Source organism: Vanessa tameamea, chromosome 9 (genome assembly GCF_037043105.1).
Source record: "Vanessa tameamea isolate UH-Manoa-2023 chromosome 9, ilVanTame1 primary haplotype, whole genome shotgun sequence".
NCBI classification, from domain to species: domain Eukaryota; kingdom Metazoa; phylum Arthropoda; class Insecta; order Lepidoptera; family Nymphalidae; genus Vanessa; species Vanessa tameamea.
This window is the reverse complement of record NC_087317.1, coordinates 4,202,023-4,224,694: the sequence shown is the minus strand read 5'-3', so window position 1 is coordinate 4,224,694 and position 22,672 is coordinate 4,202,023. Positions and strand designations below refer to the sequence as shown.

The window sequence follows — 22,672 nt, the reverse complement described above, 5'->3', positions numbered from 1 at the left end:
AAGGTCTTTGAAGATCTATAACCGGAAACCTTATATTCCTTTTAATATTCGCTCAGGTGTGTTGATCGACCCAGTACTGAGCGCTTTGCAGAAAATATATACACTACACGTATCGCTTTGTTCGCGTCCACGAACACACTTAAAGTCAGCTTTATGCTCGCACAAAAACCACCATCGCTTGGAGCGCTCACCACTAAATATGCTACGTTGCACGCTTACCCTAGAGCATTAACGTATTCAATACTGGAACTATGGCAAAAGCGTCGGGGCTATTATTTAACAATTTTAAAGTAAATACTACTACGTAGATACCCAGAATTATAACAATACTAGATGAAAATGGCTTTACTCGAGTAAAATAACATACATTACATTTTTACATTAGCAGCCTGTAAATCTCCCACTGCTGGGCTAAAGGCCTCCTCTCCCTTTGAGGAGAAGGTTTTGGAGCATATTCCACCACGCTGCTCCAATGCGGGTTGGTGGAATACACATGTGGCAGAGTTTCTTTGAAATTAGACACATGCAGGTTTCCTCACGATGTTTTCCTTCACCGCCGAGCACGAGATGAATTATAAACACAAATTAAGTAAAATAAATAAAACCAAAAACATACGGTATCATTCACTTTTCATATAACATATTATAACTTTTAGCTTTTCATAAATGTTGTGATTATCATATATCAATATCTTCTATTTAAGTGGTATAAAACTAACAATAATAATTCTTTAACGTCATACACAGTAGTTGCGCAGTTACAAGTTTTCCATCACAGACTACTGCGTCGCGGTTTTTTTAAGGAGTTATTTTATGAAATTTGGTAACGTAGCATAGAAAAACGTCTCATAGTTGCCAGGTGACGTTCATAACTTGATTTTGTTTCACGAAATATCAAACAATCTGAATTTTGCCTTTGTTTGTTATTGAGTCGGAATTATTATTTTTAAAGATTCATAATTTACCGTAGATAAGTTTCTACCGAGTTTACCGTACCCTTGCGCGAAATTATTATTTGGAACACACTTTCTGAACGCACCCGTAAACGTCAAACATGGCCGCATATAGAAAATATTAAAAAAAAATTTCAGATATTCGTTCAGAAATTCTACTTAAACCTTCTTATGAAACGGTGGAATCATCCAAATCGTTGTTGATAAAAATAACTAGGTCTTGTATTCTTTTTGTAAAACATACATATATCTTAATATACATATATTTTAAGTACATTATTCGATGATAAAATTGTAAAACGCAATTATACAGCTGTTTAGTTGCCGCCAAATGAGTGTAGTACCACTTTATTTTGCCCTTGCTCGAATAGCAAACGTTGACTTCGAAATTTTTGTTAAGCGCATTAATTCAAGCAATGGTGGAAATCATGAAAATAATTAAAGTAAAATTAAATCAGATTCAAATAGAATTTCAACACTTTCATTTTCAATTTAGTTTGTACAAAAAACAACAATTTACCTAAACACTATACTTCAATGAAAGAATCTAATTCACTTTAAACGTTTTATATAACTGAATCCAGAAATTGTAGCGTAAAAAAACAGCACAAGGGAACACTAATACCATAATAATATACACGTTATATTTTGTTTGTCCATTTCATGCCGAGTTTGAATAGCCAGTTGCACATCTCCTTGAAACTAAAACTATAATATAAATATTATGGATATATAAATGGAGCGTTCTAACTTGTTCAACTAAACATAAACAGCGATAGTTTTTATCAAAATAACTTAAGTATTTGTATACAAACGAAATTTCCTAAAATTAGTGTTTTACGTTTAATTATGGCCTCCTACTTGATCAAAATATAGCAAAAACTTTTTGCCAGTAATAAACAGCCGCCGAATCCGAGTTTTTGAGCCAGTGTTAAATAATTAACAGTTTTAGAACCCTTGTAACTCAAGCGCCACATAATATATTGATCTGTAAATTTTGTAACAACAAACTCGAAACTTACTGTAGAATAGTATCGAGTTATATGTGACATTGACTGTTATAATAAATTATTGATACTATAATCTTTCATGGATGTCTTACTGTAGCATTTCTTGAGTGAGATACGATATAAGTCACAAAACAGTCGATGGCTTTTAATCGAAATATACCTACTTTTTTCAAGGAGGCTATAATGATTACTTACTTTCGAATTAAGTTTCATTTAAGTTAAAAGTAACCACTGGTTCGGAATTTTGAGATTCTACCGAAAATAAATGGTGAAAAATTCATTAGTCACTTTTCCCTGATAAACTAAATAACATAAGTAGTTTAATTCAATATAAAATGTTTGTATTATATTTATACATTTGTCTTGTATTTTACTTACGAATATATTATACTACTTACAGTACCTACCTCTCCAAACGGTTGTAAGGTTGATGGTGTAACTGATAAGAAGCACAATTCAAGTGAAATACTGTTTTAAGTACTAATATAAAACTGTACTGTACTGATAGAAGTTGGTATGTATTTATAAGGATAATAAGTCTTCGACATCGTTTGAGCATTTACAATGTAGGCACATACACTTAAATAATTATTGTATGGAGAAGGTGTTATTAAATTTGTTGTAACTCGCCGCTTGATGGCGCTGCGGTTTATCAAGCTCAATACCGTTGGACTGTTCGGCAGAACAATTGGTACCCACTTAGATGTCCGATAAACCACAACAGCGCGATTTCTAAGTAATTTTCTGCCTCGCATAACCACTCTTCGTGGTTCGCAAGCCATTCGTGGAACCAGCTTTCGACGGCAGTTTTTCCTAACCGATCCGACTTGGTAACCTTCAAGAAAAAAGCGCACACATAAGTCCCCCGGTGTTGCAGATGGTCTTGGGCGCTGGCAGTCACTTTCCAGCAGTCGAGATTCCTACCCGTTTGCAACTTATTAAATAAAAATTGGTAGGATAAAGTCTGCCAGGCTTCGCAATAATATAAATAATATAGCACTGTGGCTCAAAAGATTGTTCTTTAGCAACTCAGCATTTCATGGAAAAGTTTGGTATGCTGTCCACTTTATACTAACAATAGACCCTACCCTACACTAATCTAGTAGGTGACCCGATAGCACATCAACTGGTACATGGTTCAAGCAATCGCCAATTCAGCCTAAATTAATGAACTCCTGCAGAGGACAACATTTCTACAAATATATTAAAAACGTGTCGCGATCTTTTATGTTATTCTTTAGACCATTTATGTAACCTTAGACTATCGATCGGCATTCTTCCGTCATGTTTTTTAGGAAGTGATTGTTATCCCAATATATAAAACCACACACTCGTGTCCATACGCTGGATTTATCGCTGGCGACAAACCTGCGGACAAATCCGCGAGTAATTGTACCTCGGCTTTATACTCGTAGCTCACGGACAAGTCAGCGATCGCGAGGTGCGAGGCGCAACTAGTGTAGTAAATGGCGGATTTTAGAGTGCAGATAAAAGAACTTTGTCAAACTACAAACCGGTGTCACTACTGCCAATATTAAGAAAGAATCTTGAAAAACTTGTCAATTCTAGGGTAATCAAGTTTTCATTCATAATATCATCAATAAAAATATTTTTTAAATAATAGTATTTAAAAAATATTTTACAGTAAAATTTAACTTATCCTATGCGGCGGGAAGTTTGTTGTAATTTAAACACATTCAAGGTAAAATGTTTATCATAGAAATCGAGGGCTTTCCTTATCTTTTGAAACACCTGATAACACATCAATCGATATCTTCATTTAATATAATTAAATATTATATTTAGATAACGTAATATTCTTATCTTTAAAGGTATTTCATTTATTAAATATTTTTTTTCAGAATGTCGTGCATTTTTTTTCGGAATAAAATCAGTCATTCTAGAACGATAAACCAACAACCACACTTCCGTATTTATATTTATTCTATATATCTATATAAATATATTCCGTATTTATTACCCGCGGCTTGGCCCGCGTAGAATATGAATACATTTACAAATATTACGTTATAATATAAGACCTCCTTGTATACCAAAATGACAGACTTCCAGACTAACCTGAATACGAAATGTCAACACCTATTTTTCCCTTTAGGGCTAAAATATCAAGAAACGCTTAAATACGTATCTACTCAGTTTTAATCAGTAGCCAAAGATAAAATATCATGCTTCTAACTTCAAAATTGACGGATTTCCAGACTATCCTATATACGAAATGTCAACCCAATTTCTCTCCTTAGGCGTAAAATATCCAAAAACGCTTAAATGCGAATCAACTCATTTTTAATCAGTATCCCAAAAAAAGATTTCATGTTTTTAATTTAAAAAATGACAGACTTCCATAAAAACTTTTATCCCTTATTTCACCCTCTCAGAGGTAGAATATCAAGAAAAGCTTAAATACGTATCTACTCATTTTTAATCAGTAGCCCATAAATAAAGTTTCATGCTTCTAACTTCAAAAATGACGGACTTCCAGACAAACCTATATAAGAAATGTCAACCTCTATTAAACCCCTTAGAGGTAGAATATCTAGAAACACTTAAATATGTATTTAATTATTTTTATTATATATTATATATTAAAATAAAGTTTTATATTTTTAGCTTAAAAAATTACGACTTCCATAAAAACTTTCAACCCTTATTTCACCCCCTTAGTGGTAGAATATCAAAAAACACTTAAATACGCATTTACTCATTTTTAATCAGTATCCCAAAAATAAAGTTTCATGTTTGCAACTTAAAAAATGACTGACTCCCATAAAAACTTTCAACCCTTATTTCACCCCTTAGTGGTAGATTATCTAGAAACGCTTACATACGTATCTACTCATTTTTGATCAGTATCCCAAAAATAAAGTTTCATGTTTCTATCTTAAAAATAACGGACTTCTTTCACCCTTATTTCACCCCCGTAGGGGTAGAATATGCAGAAACACTTAAATAAGTATATACTCCTTTTTAATCAGTATCCCAAAAATAAAGTTACATGTTTCTAACTTAAAAAATTACGGACTTCCATACGAACGTTCAACCCCTATTGCACCCCTTTAGGGGTAGAGTATGGAAATTCCCTCCTTAGTGGGTGTCATGATATGTTAGTTTATAAGTGTACAGCCAAAAATGTAAGTTTTAAGCCTCTAGTTCTAAAAATTCTAAAAATGAAAATACTTTCAACAACTTACACCCTTTCATCCTCCGTTTCAACCCTTTACAGCACTTTTTTTCCAAATAAAAAGTAGCCTATGTCCGTTCTCAGGCTCTAGACTATTTGTGTACCAAATTTCATTTAAATCGGTCCAGTGGTTTTGGTGTGAAAGCGAGACAGACAGACAGAGTTACTTTCGCATTTATAATATGAAATGAATAATAATATGGATTAGAATTACGTCACGTTTTCATCATTTCTAATATTGTATATTTTACAAGATAATTGCAAGGTATAAAGCATAATGTACAGTAAAATAGTAGTATGCTCATCGCCAGCTAGAAATTATAAACTATTAAAAAAATGAACGGCGCATATAGTTTTAATATAACAGGCGAATTTAAGTTAAATAATAAATACAATAACCTATCGATATTTTATGCATTCCATTGTAAAATCAATCTTCCGTTCATTAATTTTCTAAAGGTATATGATTAGTAGTTTATTATAAAATAACTTTTAGTTAACATATAAATATTATTATCTAATCAATATTAAATCTATCCGCCTTTATTCAAATACCCATTAGGTAATGTCTTTTAATCTGATCAGATTAAAATTTACAAAATGTAACATTATTTTTATTTACAGATAATGGGTATGAAATTATGTGTAAATAAAGATTAATATTGCGTGACAAACTGAAGTTATCGTTTATGTTTTTCAGTTTATTACCTAGAAATTACCCACTTTCTTATCTATTACAGATAATTTAATTTCGTCTTTGATTTATTTTAGTAAACATTCGAAAGTTAAATAGATAATTTGATTTATTCCTTATAGCCAGTGTAAACCATGTTAATATCCTAAAATGACTTCCTAACGACAAAACAAAGTTTTTCTGATCTTATCAATTTTTTATATAAAAAAATTATGATTAATTTATTTTCATAAACAAAAATCTAAACAACAAAAGTAATCAGTTCATCATAAAATTCAAATTTAAAGCTTAGAAGAAGTCAACAAAAAAACAGCAGTACAAAGCAACTATTATAATATAAACTTTTTTTTATTTAAAGAAGCGAGAATCATATTATTATTTTAAGGAAAAGTTTTTTTTCATGTTTCAATGTTCTCGTAAATACTTCTAATACTATTGTTATAGATACTGCACATATCGCGTCTCCTATTAAGTTTTGAAGATTATTCCACCACGCTGTTCAAATGTTAAATCTTAGATAATTTATATATCTAAGGTAAGGTCAACTGTTAGTCACTATTTATTTCGATGCATTCTCAACTTTACCAGACTATTTCGACGTATAAATAATCAGCATATACATGTAACAGAACTTTACGACACATGCACACTCGTCATGTTTTGGAATTATAAACTCAAATCAAACAAATGAAAAAACCAGTAGTAATTGACCGGGTTTGAATTTGCAGTCTTTGGTAAAGATTAAAGTGATTTATAACCACTTTATTTCACAGCGTAACTTCGTAAGATACACGGCACCCAGAGGGCATTAAGATTAAGTGGAATTCTTACCCACTGAAACTCCTAACTAGGCCATCTCGGCTTTTACCAACAATTTGTTTTTTTTAAATGAATATACGTAAAGGTATTCCAGAGGCTATTCGATTTTTTCTTTCATTCTTGTATCAATGAGTGATGACACTGTAACAAATCCACGCGACTACATTCATTTGTGGTTTTCCTTATACATACGATACATACTAACTAGCTGACAAACATATAAAACGTCCAATTCTACCCATCACGACTGGCCTCTAATATATTTTATTTTTTTAAGATTTATTTAATAGCTTTACTTGATATAATTTTAAGCTAAAGATATTGAATTTTGAACGCTTACGCTTGTCTGAAGTACAATCAGTCCTATTTGAAAAAATGTTTTGGGTCATGAAGTTCATGGAAAGTAACGGATTTCATAGCTCCGCGCTATTCCATGCTTAGAAATCAACAACAAACAAACTGGGAAACTATTTCAAACAGTCACGACTAATCCAAAAATACAGGTTTAATGCACGACATAACAAATTTACAATAAATCATTTACTTGGACAGTAAACGTCAAAAGACTTCATAACAATTATTCTGTTTTATTCCAGTGTATTGTTTCTCAAAATTTTAATTTAAACATTGTTTTTGTAATAATAACATAATCAGCCTGTAAATTTCCCACTGCTGGGCTAAGGCCTCCTCTCCCGTTGAGGAGAAGGTATGGAGCATATTCCACCACGCTGCTCCAATGCGGGTTGGTGGAATACACATGTGGCAGAATTTCGTTGAAATTAGACACATGCAGGTTTCCTCACGATGTTTTCCTTCACCGCCGAGCACGAGATGAATTATAAACAAATTAAGCACATGTAAATTCAGTGGTGCCTGCCTGGGTTTGAACCCGAAATCATCGGTTAAGATGCACGCGTTCTAACCACGGGGCCATCTCGGCTCAATTTGTAATAATATAATTATATAATAACCGTATATAAAAACTTCTTAATAAAATAGAACATGACACACTTATATTTTTTATTAAAAAATCTATAAATTAAGTCAATAATTATATTTATTTAGCTGACATACATGTGAAAGTGAAATCATTCATTTCTTTAATATACGTCATCAATGCCTTAGCAGATCGTGTTGACAATTAACACACGGATGCCTTGAGACACGGACACAAACATATCGGACACTTGCTTAGCTGTATAGACTATAATATTATATATTCTATACAGCTAAACAAGATGTACAACGAATTTAATCAACAACGATCTGGAGGGTCCCACTTTTGCCTAAAGTTAGGATAAGTTGTAATTTCCTGGACCAATTATTTGTCATTAAGCATTGAACAAAATCTGCAATATTCGTCAGTTTCTATACTTTCAGATTTATGATGATACGAGTAGTGTTCCCCCCATTTGAAGTAATCCGCATAGAGGTCTGGATTTAATATAAGCTCGTACATTTTCTCAGACAACTTTACTGGGCCTAATTCTCTTGCATTGAGGTACATACCATCTGGCATGAATCTGTAAAAATATGATAGAATTATTGTCAAATAGTTTTCGCACGTATTTTTGCCGGCTTCGGACGCATGTTGGAGTGGGAAGGTAACCTGGTACCAATTCTGTAATCCTGTAACCTGTTCAGGTTATCTTCCGATTGCTACCCAACTCAATCAATTTCTGAATTATTTTTATTAAAAGTTGGTATATCACCAAATTTTTAGTACCGGTATAGAAATATTTGATAGTTTATCATTGAATAATAAAGGTACTAAATTACCTCGTATAGTTAGCAGCACCGAATACAATCGGTACAACATTATTATTAAAGGTGGTTAATAATTTTTCAGTCACGTAATCCTCGGCAAACGAATTCTCAACTGATAAATAAAAATAATAATCTTTTTCAAGCATTTTGACACATTCTCTGTTTTTATTTCGAGGACACTTTAGTGGCCCAAAGCGACCATAAATATATACGTTTAGGTCATATTTTTTAAATATTTATTTAATTTATTCACAAAATGTTCTCCCCCACTTCTGGAATTACAGTTGGACACAGACCAAGCCGCTGCTTTCGTTTTAGTCTTTAACTTTTCTTTGAAATCGTCGCAAAAATAATCTATTTCTGAACATTTTATTGTTAAAATGGCCAAATGCGGAAATGCATTGGTATGCATTTCCGAATTTGGCCCTATAATTGCATTGCATGAAACTGGGTAATAATCTGGCTATTCTAAACTTGCCAATACAAATTTCTGATGCAGTGATTTCTTATCTGGTAACGATTCTTTAGAAAGGTGCACTGTTTCTGGTCCTACAAATGCAATTACATCAAATTTTGTATAATCGCCAAGGTAATTCTTGTCAATCGTCACAGAACAATTCTTATAAATGCAGTGCCTATCTAAGAACACTTTTTGACCTTTCCCCATATATATGAAAGGAATATTATTAGGTGAAGTCCATTGTAATATGTATTTCATTTCAGATATGCCATCTACAGAAAAAAATCCACGTTTTTCTTTTTTGCTTCTACTGTATGTTATTATATGTAATATATAGAAAGATTAACATAAGTGACGTTGTTAAATAAAAAAAAGGTTTTACCAACAAATTACACCTCATTTTCACATCAAGTCATCGTCAACGTAGCACATGACTATGGTTTAACAGAAGCAATTGTATTTAATACACAATATAGCTAATTACGTATGCCATGTAAGTGCAAAAGAACAATATATGCAAATGCAGAAATATACATACTATAACATAACATATCCATCAATGTACTATATTTTGAATGGCAATGCAAGAAAACACTTTTCAAATATGTATATAAAATACGGTTTGAAAGTTATCGTCTGTAATAATAATAATAATATAGGGTTAAAATTTGTTAATTTAAAATAAAAATTTGTATTTTCCATTTTCACGTACCACTGTGTTGCCGAAATTAGATTGACAAAAATATGAATATATGTATATAATCTATAACAAGAGCAAAATTTTTTTTTTCAGTATTTATGAGATAATGAGGTTCTGCTACTGATTTCAGTCAAGGTGACCATTATCAACAGAGATTAGTAAAATGCATATTAATAAAAATGCGCCCTCTATCGCATATCTAATGGATCAGACATATAATCCAATAAGCTAATTGCATAGCACGCAATAAGCACTGGCAAGATTCATTGGAACGTCTAATCTTCGAGATAATAATTTCTTCCAAACTCAAACCAAACTGTTTAACTTACGTTTTAGTTAATATAATTAAAACTTTTTAATCAAGATGATTTAGGGTTTAAGTTATTTTATTTTTATACATTTTATGTAGCTCATCACGATTTGGTTAAATTGTAAAATAATCAAACAAACACGAAAACAAGAAATCAATTTGTTTTAATACTTTACTCTTAACAAAAGTAAACCATTTGTATTATTTATGGTGTGTATAATTGAGTTTGCAGCTGCAAAAGCACAAAAACTCTGGTGACGAGCGCTGCATAATATTTTAAATTATTATTCTAAAGTGTTCCAGGAAAATCCGAAAGATATTTCTTGTTGCGTATCTTATACTAAATGAACAACGATATTATATGCTATTATAGAGTATTTCATGATATTTTCTACAGTCGTCTTTATTGGCTATTCTTTGTATGCGAAAGATCTGTCTCTGCTATTACCATCATACGGTAACATTAATTTCTTTATCATTTTCCAAGTCAAAGTTTTTATTCTTATAGACAAATGAGGATGTCTCAGCTATTAATAACTTGAAGGCATATAACATCTTAGTTCCCAAGGTTGGTGTATGGCAATGTACCACCAACATTTCTTACAGCGCCATTGTCCATGTGCGGTGGAGATCGCTAAACATCAGGTGACCCATTCGCTCGTCCGCCTACCTATATGATAAAACGAGGTACTGCGATTTCACACTTCACTTTCTGCGTCTGTGGCTATCCACAGGTTTAGATTTGCGCTCTTTATTTTTAATATTAAGTATGACCATCTAGATTAATGTACCCTTCAAAGAGTAAAAGACTTTTTTTTTAAATATGCTGTATTTTGGATCTTACTTTCCATATAGCTAAACAAACTCACATAATTCGCGTTATCTCTTATAATATTAGTATAAATAGCACTAGGCGTATATATAGCGTCATATATGATATAAATTCAATTAAATTCCTATTAACTACGAATCCAATCGAAAGCGGCTGGTTAATAATAAACTACTGCAAGATAAATTAAAGTAGGAAATAAAACAGTTTTTGATTTGATTTAAAAATCGTATTTATTTTAAAATTATTTGTGTTTATTTAAATCTTTTCGTCTTTGAACTATATTAATACATGAAGTAATTGAAATAGTAGGTAACGTTACTTACGTTTTAAGTTATAATCTGTACTTGAAACAAAAATATTTCAAGGCTAAAATTCTACAGATCAGTTAGGTATATTTATGCGACATTTATCGACATGTACAACCTTCAAAATCCTGAAATAATTTACGTCATTATTATTATTCGTGATGTTTGAAGTTTCTTACTTCCAAAGATCACAAATATTTACTATAAAAAAAAGTAAACACAGAACAACGCATAGAGAGTATTTTCTTATCGTATTAATAACGTTCTGCTAATTTAAATACGTGAAATAAAACCCATAACTAAAATTGTTTTCATTAAACTTAAAATATATAAAAAGAGTACAATAAAAATGTATTAAAAACTTCAAAAAAGTCTGTTTAGGTTAAATAGATTATGTATCACATTCACTTCGCATCTCATCCGTGATATTGACAGTCGGCTTACGGTGTTACGCCATTTTGATATGTGTGATCTCGTAAATTATAGTCAATATTGCATATAAAATTCTGACATTTCACGATCGTGAGTTACGAGTTTGTTCTTACAGAATAACTCTACAGTAATAAATCTTTGACAATACATCGAAAACACAAACCGTTGTGCGATATAACGTTTTCTCATCCGGTAACATAAGAATGAAATTACGTCAACAGTATTATTGAATAATAAAACTATATATGAACGTATAACCTCCTAGGCCTAAATAAAAAATATTAAATTTATACATCTCAAAAACCAAAACCAAAATATATTATCATACAAGCATAATTTCTAAGGAGGGATAAAATCGGTGAAGTCATTACTAACCTAACAGATACATGAAGCAAATTCAAGTCGGTTCAGAAGTTGATTCTTTAGTTCTTATTGTGTCAGTTCTCATTGCAAAGTGAAAAAATATCTTACTACATATGTAAAAAACGGGAGTCAGGTGAGATGAGTCGACTGAGAGATGAGATGAGATGAATCAAGTAACATTGTTAACAAACTTTATAATGAAAATGAAGGCGGTTATTGTGTAACTGTGAATAAAATTATTGTTCATTAGTATTATTACTGTAATGGGAAATGATAACCGGCTGTGGTAGTTATTATGATTATATATTGTTAATATCCTGAGGTGAATTCATAATTCACCAATAATCTCGATTAAACACACTTATTATATTCACTTAATTATCGTCACCAAACATATTTCCATATATTTATAACATATTAAATTAAAGCAGTCTATGACAGCACTTTTCTTCAGCAACGACTCGGTGGGTCCCACCAGCTTCGAAATTTCTCGTACACCGATGTTCTATTAACCAAGTCTTCTTCATTGAGCATAGAGCAGAATCTACAATAGTCATTCGTTTCGATGCTCTCGTGTCTGCCGTAATAAGAATAGTGATTTTTCCATTTAAAAAAACCAGCATACATTTCCGGATCTTTTATTAATTCGTACATTTTAAGAGCTAGTTTTTCTGGACCCAACTCTCTTGCATTTAGATATATTCCATTAGGCATAAACCTGCAATTATGTTTAAGTAATTTAGACCTATTCGTGGTTATTTAAAATAAAACTAAAAATTACTATTCAAATAAATCGAGAGAAATAAGTTAAGATTGTTCTAAAATAGAGTAATTATATTAAATGATTTCGAACCTTCTAAGAAAGAACTTAATATGAATGAAAATAAAGTTTATATTCAAGTAATAAACTAAAAAATCATATAACACAGTTACAAATAAATAAAATTATAATTTGAAGTGTTGTAAATAAATATACCTCGTATAATTCGCTCCGCCATATACAATTGGCACGGCGTTATTCTTTAATGGATGCAATAATTTTTCTGTCACATAATCTTCAGCAAACGAATTTTCGAATGAGAGATAAAAATAATAATCTTTCTCAATTAGTTTATTGCATTCATCATTTCTATCACGAGGACACTTCATAGAGCCGCATTCACCATAAATATCAATTCCTAGGTCGTATTTCGCGAGTCGCTTTTGTAATCTCTGAACAAATATCTCTCGTCCACTTCTTGAATAACAATTAGATATAAACCAAGCAGCGGCTTTTGTTTTATTTCTCAATATTATACTTAAATTTTCACTAACAGGATCCATATCTTCTAATTTCATCCAATGCATATTTTTTTTAGGTCCCACAATTTTATTCGTAGAATCACGTATTACTATATATCCCCATTGCGCATCGGAATCCAATCTATAAGTCCACGTCCAATTAAAAAAGCCATCAAATGAATCAGAACATACTGGATAATTTTCCGCCGATTCGATACTAGCGAAAACATATTTCTGATGTGGTGATCTTCTTTTGGGTAAACGATCAAAAAAAGCTTGTTTCGTCATAAACCGAACTTCCGGCCCAGCAAATGCAATTACATCAAATTTTGTATAATCACCTAGATATGATTCATTATCTGTTACGAAACAGTTGGTGAAAGAACAGTTCCTGTCTATAAATCCTTGTCGTCCTTTACCTAAGTACACGAATGGAACATTAGTTGGTGATGTCCATTGCAAAATATACTTTAGCTCCAATTTAGTATCACTTTCGGTAACAATTTCAACATTTTCTCTATTTTCTATTACAATTTCCACTCTTGGTATGTCGTTTGTATATTTGAGATCAATAAACAATTTATATAAAAACCAGATAATTGCAGTTACGAAACAGTAGGTAAAGACTTTTGTAAAAATATTGTTTCTCATTTCTCTTCGATTCCTCGGTAACCACTAAACGCGACTACGTTTCCAAACGTATGTTTGTCAAGTATATTTGAAGCATCTCGTAGGAACTATGCTAAACAGGTAAACAAACCAACTGTAAAATTGTTTCTGTCACGACCGGCATATTTACAAATCTACTAATAATTTAAAGATCGATAACATATCGAATTTTTAAAAAGTATATATTATGCTATTACTAATCTTTCGTAAAATATTTATAATGTTATATGTAACATTATTTATATAATGCAAGGATTAAAAGAGGTATAACGAAACATATAAATATATATATATATTTCTTATTGTAACACCTTTTAATACAATACAACAGAAAACACTTTATTTTTTGTGTAAATAAAGTTAAACGATAATCAAATTTTATTGAGATTATAATGCAAGTGATTTTTAATGCGGAGGTTTATTGCTCCATCGCAATTCGACTACGATTGGGCAATAGGCCTCAAATGTACGCAGTAATTTTTACTTTATAGATTCACGGATTTTAACAAAATATGTTATATAAAAAAATAACCTTTAATTAAAAAAATATCTGGTTACACTTTTTTCATTAACGCTTAAACTCATATTTAACAATCGTTACTTTTTCTTTTTTTTTTGTGTCACATTTTATTTAAATATTATTAATATAAAAGTGAGTTCATTTATCTTGCTGATACAACAATTAAAAACGAATAGCTTCAGACAAAAATATCATAAATGTACATAAAAATATACATAAATCAACAACGATTTGGAGGATCCCACCACTTCCTAAAATTAGGATACGTTGTAATTTTGTTGACCAAGTCTTGTTCGTTCAGCATAGAACAAAATCGACAGTAGTCATCAGTTTCTATGCTTTCTGATCTACGATGATACGAGTAGTGATTCTTCCATCTAAAGTATTCTACGTAAAGATCAGGATTAAGTATAAGGTCGTTCATTTTCTCAGCCAACTTTTCAGCGCTTAATTCTCTTGCATTCAGATATATACCATCAGGCATGAACCTATAACAGACAAAATAATAATCTATGTAACATTATGCATCCACAAACTAGGTTTCCCTTTTTATTTTGGACTTTGAACAAAGACTTATACTGATCTTATCGCCCCAAAAAATAATAATTTGATATTTATTTAGTCGATCTCTATCCCTTCCTGTGCCCAAACCGTATGCTTTATATCTAAGCTATGAATCTAAGATAAGATAATGACCCATGTGCTTGCAATTACAAATACAAAATTGTATTTTGTATTTATTCATGAAAGAATTACTAATGAATGGATGGAAATGAGCAGACTTACCGATACCATAAATTAATATAAACAAGAAACGAATATCTAGAGCTGAAGATAAGCTATAATTTATAATAATTTATTGCTATATATAATATCAAGAATTACATGTTAAATAAAGAGAATGAGAGCAAAAAAGTTGCCATGCTTACAATTGTATCAAATCATGTATTAATTCATAGCGTAAAATAGCAATTCCTGTTTTTAGAGAAAGGTTAGGACGTCAACAAACTGCTATCATATGGGCACTTACAATTTGACATGCTCAAGTTCTACGTAACGTGATGGTGTGTTGAAATAGGTTTTTTTAAATAGAATTACATCCATAATACATCTAGATATTGCGATTAAAGTATTTTTATATGGCGACTAAGATTTTTTTATTAAAAATACAATTTAATTACCTTTTTTCTAAATTAACACGCTTTATAAGAACATTATTCTAGTAGATACTGAGAATTTAAGGAAAACTACTTAATTTACGAGAAAAGTAAATAATATTTAGTTCCTTGTGGCTTTATAAAAAGAAATTTGTTTAATTTCAAATCATATTGAATTATGAAAATGAGCCATTATCGCACATTATTTTAACAGTTTAGGATTAAATATGAACATTAATTACTTTTACATAAGCTAACTTTTAGCTTATTTGTATTAGTCTGATTGAATCATTATTATCGATAAGTACAAATGATAATAATAACAATTGTACGGAAAATTTTATTAATTGAATATGTAAAATAATCTTTCACTAAGGCTAATATAATAAATTTAATAATATTACCTCGTATAATTAGCAGCACCGAAAACAATTGGCACAGCATCGTTTTCTAAGCTCGTCAATAATTTTTCAGTCACGTAATCCTCAGCTAACGAATTCTCAAATGATAAATAAAAATAATAATCAGTTTGAATCATTTTGACACATTCATCGTGCTTTTCAGTAGAACACTTAAGTGGTCCACAACGACCATAAATATCGACATTCAGTTTATACTTTTTTAATTGTTCATTTAATTGGCGTACATATTTTTCTCTACCACTCCTTGAATAACAGTTGGAGACAAACCAAGCCGCTGCTTTTGTTTTAGTTTTTAACTTTTTTTTGAATTCGTTGCTAACGGGATCCATTTGTTCCAGCCTTAACCAATGCATTTCAGCATTTGGTCCTATAATAGTATTATTTGAATCTCGAATCACCATATAGCCCCATCTAGCATCTGAATTAACTTTGAAAGTCCAAGTCCAGTTAAAGAAATTATTTAGATTGTCTGAACAAACTGGATAATAATCTGGTGATTCTATACTTGCAAATGCAAATTTCTGATGGGGGGATCTCTTGTTTGGTAATGTAATTTTAGGTGCGCGTACTATTTCAGGTCCTGCGAATGCAATTACATCAAATTTTGTATAATCGCCAAGATAATTTCGATCACTTGTAACAAAACAATTAATGTAACTACAATTCCTGTCTATGAACCCTTGCTGTCCCTTTCCCATATACACAAAAGGAACATTATGAGAGGATGTCCATTGCAATATATATTTCATTTTATGTAAATCATTTTCTGTAAAATTCTCTATTACTTTTGATTCTTCTAATTTAGCTACCAATTTTTCCACTGAATCTACTTCATTCTGTATCTTGCTGTTGAATAAACTGAGATTAGTACTTTTAATCTCTTTTAATGATAAATATAAAAATATCAACATCGTTAATGTTGATATATAAAAAAAAGTTTTTATTGTCAAATTACACCTCATTTTCTCTTCAAGTCACAATCAAAACACACGTGCACTTCGCTACACGGACTGTATTATCACTATTGATATAACAAATTACTAGCTCAAGTATCGACACATTTAATCAAACGTGCGATTTAAAAAAAATTTCAAGTACAAAATGATAAATTGCATGTTATAATGTATATTATAAAATACATTGACGATTGCAACTGAACTGTTCTGAACTGACTGAATATTTCATTTGTAATAACTTGATAAAGACATTTTTTTTGTATTACGCTAGATACCGTCTTGTTATCTCTCGAAAAAAGTCTTAATAAGTATGACATATGCATATCATATAGAGGTTAATACACTGCCTAAATTTCAAACTTATCTTGTCGTATTTTTACAATCTCAGACTTGTAAACCGAAAGTAGAGTATAGATAAGATAATCATACAAAATCATGTTTATTAAGAATTTATAATCGTATGTCGTAACTGGATTTAAATAAGTCTTTGCCATAATTTATTTCGATGGTATAATTATTAAACAATTACGGGAATCAACTCACGAGAATTGCGAGGATAGGAATTCCTTGTGAATGTTTTTGCAGGATTGCTCGATGAGGTTATATTAATCAAATATCAGCCCGAGATGTCATCTGCGCAGGAGATTTATACAGGCACAAAAGTATTAACTATAACAGGTGCACTAGGTGCACATACTTGCTTGAACTCCCGGGTAATCTCAGTAGATCAAGCGCGATCAAATTTTTTTACGAGACTGTGAGCGCCAATGACTCAATGAATCGTCTAATCGACGAAGGTTTGTATTTGTGACGTTTTTTTTTTAAAATTTTATGCAATTCATTCTATTTAATGATTTTTATATATTTTTTATCATTTTTTTTTTTTGGTAAGATATTATAAAAGTTATAATAAAATTTATTGTGTTCTACTAAAGAAACTATTTATTAGTTATTAAAATTAAAAAAGCGATGATGGAAAATCTTCGTAGTTTCACAAAGTATGAACAAAAAGACAAATAAAACAATTCCTTATATGGTGAACACAAATTTGGTAATTGTCAAAAATATACTAATACATACATAAATTTTTATATAAAGTTTTGCTTTTTTATTAAGTTTTATTAATTTAAATTAATTTTGTTTCATAATTCTTTATAGTAAGTAGCACTATAAAAATTTAATCAAAATAATGGTCTCAATTATAAGGCCGAATAAGTCAAAAGTGGTATTTGTAAATAAAGTAATTATACATTGAAGTAATTTTGGTTTCAACTATATCAATGCAAAAAATAAAAGTTTAAAACCATAAAACCTTGAAAACCTTGGAAAATTAGGTTAGTGTTCTAAGATGGAAATAGTATATAAGATTAATTAAAAAAAAAAAACAACCGTTCTGATTGTAAAATATTTATTAATCAATGATAACATTTTTGTAAGTCGATAAATTTTTTTTATTATTTTATTTAGGAATATTCAGTTCAGCTAAATTAAAGTTAAGAAGACACAGAAAAACTTAGTAAATCAAAGATGTTAATATTTAAAAAAAACAGTTGTATGAATATTTTTTTATCTTGGATGGCTCCAAGAACAACTTAAAAATATGATATCAAGCAAGCAGAGAATTAAATAATCAAATATATAATTTAAAAATAGTATATTTCGTGGATACTTTTTCGTGATTATTATTTCGTCTTTTTTTTAGAATATTCCTATGTTTAAGAAAATGTATTGATAAACTCTGTCACAATTTAAGGAAGATGTGTGTTACTCTATACAGCAAGTATTCTTGAAAGTCTGTGTCTGTTCTACCAGTACAAACCAAAAATAGGTGCTTTTTTTAGAAGATTTTACTGTGACGATATATATCAAAAACTTTTATAAATAACATCAGCGCCTGCTACGAACACCCAACTTTTATAATTTTTTTTATGTTTATCTGTCCACAAAATTGTTGAAATAATTTGGTCTCAAGGTTTCACAAATAAAAATAAATGTGTCTTAATACTAAAAATACATTTTCATTTGCTTTAACCAATCAAACCACTATATGATCTTATTTCATCGAAGGACATTTACGCGTCGGAGTAGATCTTATACGTTTTTTGGGAGGTACACTAGACTCCAAGAAAAGTATTATCTCCATATAATTTGCAGCTTATTGAGGGATTTGTTTTATACAACAGTATATTTTAACAGGAATAACATATAACAGAAAATGTATATCAAAAAACCTAAATAAGATCAAAACTAAATCAAAAGTTAGATGCTTGTATTGTACACTACAATATTTAATTAAACTTACATCAATAAAAGCATCATATACTAAACAAAACATTACACAACAACAAATTTTAGTAGAGTTGTTTTGTCTTATTTCAGGTAGTTAGCAGAAATACCCCTAAGTAGCCACGCTTTCAGATTCAGACCTACTAGATTGGGAGTAAACTCCGCAGTAAATGAAGATAAAGTTCTTTGATTATCATAAGCCAATTCGCAATCCAATCATCAGAACGTTCGTTCCCCACAGCGGAGATTTTACAGAGAACTTACCTTGAGACAAATTTAGATGCGTTCAGATACTTGATCTTTATCATAACGTGCAAAATATCCATGCCAGGTGATATTTTCTTAATCTGATGAGACATTGCAGTAGTCATATTGATTTCGAAAAATCTTACACAGAGCAAAATATTACAAGTTTCGCGGTTCAACTACTCGTATCTGGACTATAACAGCATTCTTCTTTGTAAAAATGCACTTATAGACCAATATAATATATATTTACTTATCATTATATTAGCATCTTGTTATTGTAGTACAGACACAGTTATTGATTTTTTAAATGACAGCAATATCAGGTTACGCACCATAGATAAGTAGCGATACTATAATGTTATATCACTATTATTTTGTAATATCAGTACCGAAAAACACACGCATACGCAATCTCACACACACACACAAATGCAAAATTGTATTCAAATATTATTACATTTTGTTGAGCACTTTGAGAAATTCTGTAACACAAATATTTTATCAAAATTAGTAATAACACATATATATCGATGGAAATAACGAATCTAATATTTATAAACAATAATTAAAACAAAACAACACAAGATGATTTATATTATGAAGCTAGAAGCTTAATAAAATATAAAGGAAATGAAAAACGTCATCATCATCAGTCACTCGCAATTCATTGCTATACATAACCCTCTCATAAAGTGCGACAAAATTCCTGGTTTTTTGCCTTCTACATCCATTCGTATCTCACTACCTTTTTCATTTCATGGGTCTACCTTGTTCCTCTCGGTGCGCTTGCCTATCTACTTTAGGACCCATCTTCATTAATCGGTCCGTTGTTACGTGAATATCTCAAGGCCACTTCAGTCTGCTAATCGTCTGCGGTTCTTTTACTTTTGCATTTTTTATTATATCGTCGAGTTTGCAGTCAGTGTCCATGTTTCGGCAACGTGTGTCATTACAGATAATTGGCATTGGTTTGGTGGCAAACTTTCTTCTGGAAACATTGCGAGATATATGACGTGAGGACTTGATCAAGTAATATAGTGAGAGTTCTGAGCTAAAAATATGTTTTCGTTGGAAAAAACGTAACAAAAGACCGTCGGCGAATTTAATCGCTAGATCACTGAAATCGAGCCAAGCCTGGAAATATCAGCCACTGTTGAGACATAACAATACACTAGTATATTGTACATATATGCCGTGGCCAGGTCATAATTGGTCGCGTTATGAGGTGGCCGACCATTTCATTAAATGAGTGTATATCATGAAATGAAAAGTTTCTAAATGCTACTCAAACCACCAATATCGTACCACTAAAATTAAAACCGCGTCAAAAAAAGAGAACTTCTGGAGTATTTACAATATTTACAGCTTTATTTAGTTTACGTTTATTTCTATTTAACAGTATATTTTTTAGTCACTCCGTTTCAAAATGGTATAAGAAATTGTACACAATATATATATATATTCCAGACTAATATTTGACTAGGTAAATCGAAAAATTGTGTTTAAAAATTAATTATTTCTAAAAAAAATAAAAGCTATTTTAGTAGGTACAATGTAAAGTTTTAAATCTCCACACATCCCGGTTATCGGTGCCTTCAGTTTAGTTGTTTGCTTTGTTTGCATGGTTTTATTTCCCAACAGTAGATGCTTTAACATTTCAAAAAACATTTCGAAAAATATATAATGATTTCTCAATCAGAAATATAAGTCATGGTCACTAAAGTTGTTAGTGAACTTATGGTTATGATCTTCCGCTTGAACTTTTATGATTTAGATTTTTAGAGTTGTTAAGTTCATATTGTTCCGAATTGCATCAAATGACAGTTTGACAAGATGGTTATATTAATTTGGGTCCAATATCGATTTAGGTAGCGAAGAATATTTTCCAATAATTGTAAAAAAATGTATTCCCTATACCAAGTCCAAGGTAACGCAAAATGATATAAATTAATAAGTTACATAATACAATGTATACAGATTAAAAAAAGTCGAAAGAGTTTGACTTAAGTAGAATTTTCAATGACCACAAAGAGGATCTCACAAGAGGATTAACAGTTAAGACCGCTGTCCCGGTGTTTTGAATAAATACAAGGTAAAGCAAGTACTAAGACGTTATTAAGTGCTCATAAATCATGCAAATACTTTGATAGCACTTAATATTCTGGGACTTTGTTTAAAACTTTATCTTTAATGGTATAATATCAGTAGTGTATCATATTATAATTATCTAAAATATTTCATTTAAAATAATCATAATGCTGTTTATGGGCAATTATCGCAGCGTCCGAAATCATACAACAAATAACAGTTACAAGTTGCGTTGAAGAAAAAAAAACATATATGACGTGAAACTAAAACTAAGCGAGCCGTAACTTTTAAAATACACAACCTTAATTTTGATGCTACCGAAAACGTATTAATATTATAAAATTTAATATAATCGGTCAAATTGATCATTAAAATTATTATTGAATTAAATATTTAACATTATACAAAAATACAGTAAAAAAAATACACGCACACATCACGCACACAAAACTTACCAACACTGCACACACTTATAAACTAAACTTTGCATGATATTTTCAATATTTTTTTCATTCTCTTTCTATTCTATTGATATCAATCAATCAATTTGTACAAAGAATAAAAAAGTAGGTAATTTGGGATACAGGATTTTTTCCTAAAACAAAAAGGATGCCCGACAACATTTTGAACTAACGCATTATCTGTATTAATATTATAAAGAAGAAATAGGTAACATTTGTTTTTTTTGTAGGTAATCTCCGGAAATCATAAAATACCATACTACATGATGTATTTAAACATAATATTAATGCAGCTAAACTTATCGAAAAACCTGACTATATAAAGAGCAAGATTCACCGAAGGCTACTTTTAGGTACATGATTTTTGTTCTGTTAGTGCAATGTTCGTCGCCTAGGAAAATTTAAGAACACGTTTTTTGAGAATAAATATAAGGTTTGCTCATTGATAATAAAATAATTATAATAATAATAATCATAAAGTACTAAATATTGTTACGGGAAATTAAATAAAACGTATTATTGAGAAAATCAACAAAAACATACTAAAATATAGCCTTTAAGTATATTATTATTGTCTCAGAAGAAATTGATAAGTTATATTATAAAAATCACCACTCCGTTTACTTAGTTTGTAAAATTAAAATACATTAATAAAAAATATATATTTTATTTTTATTTTTGTGAAACAAACAATGGTATATCACTTATGGCATATAATATAAAACAGTACATACATCAG

At 30.4% G+C, this 22,672-nt stretch overlaps 2 protein-coding genes and 1 pseudogene across 2 annotated transcripts; all 3 read right to left on the bottom strand.

The window, feature by feature from the left end:
- Nucleotides 1–7,714: 7,714 nt before the first annotated feature.
- Nucleotides 7,715–10,524, bottom strand: LOC113394179 (alpha-(1,3)-fucosyltransferase C-like; annotated as a pseudogene).
- Nucleotides 10,525–11,457: 933 nt separating this feature from the next.
- LOC113394173 (alpha-(1,3)-fucosyltransferase C-like) lies at nt 11,458–14,005 on the bottom strand. The gene is made up of 2 exons (XM_026631386.2): nt 12,821–14,005; nt 11,458–12,562 (listed from the first exon to the last, which is right to left on the bottom strand). The coding sequence occupies exons 1-2, from the start codon at nt 13,774–13,776 to the stop codon at nt 12,295–12,297; spliced, it is 1,224 nt and encodes a 407-aa protein (XP_026487171.2). The 5' UTR covers nt 13,777–14,005; the 3' UTR covers nt 11,458–12,294.
- A 425-nt stretch (nt 14,006–14,430) lies between these two features.
- On the bottom strand, nt 14,431–16,976 carry LOC113394172 (alpha-(1,3)-fucosyltransferase C-like). Its single transcript, XM_026631385.2, has 2 exons — nt 15,876–16,976; nt 14,431–14,802 (listed from the first exon to the last, which is right to left on the bottom strand). Exons 1-2 carry the CDS (start codon nt 16,853–16,855, stop codon nt 14,535–14,537), a joined length of 1,248 nt encoding a protein of 415 aa, XP_026487170.2. The 5' UTR covers nt 16,856–16,976; the 3' UTR covers nt 14,431–14,534.
- Nucleotides 16,977–22,672: the final 5,696 nt, after the last annotated feature.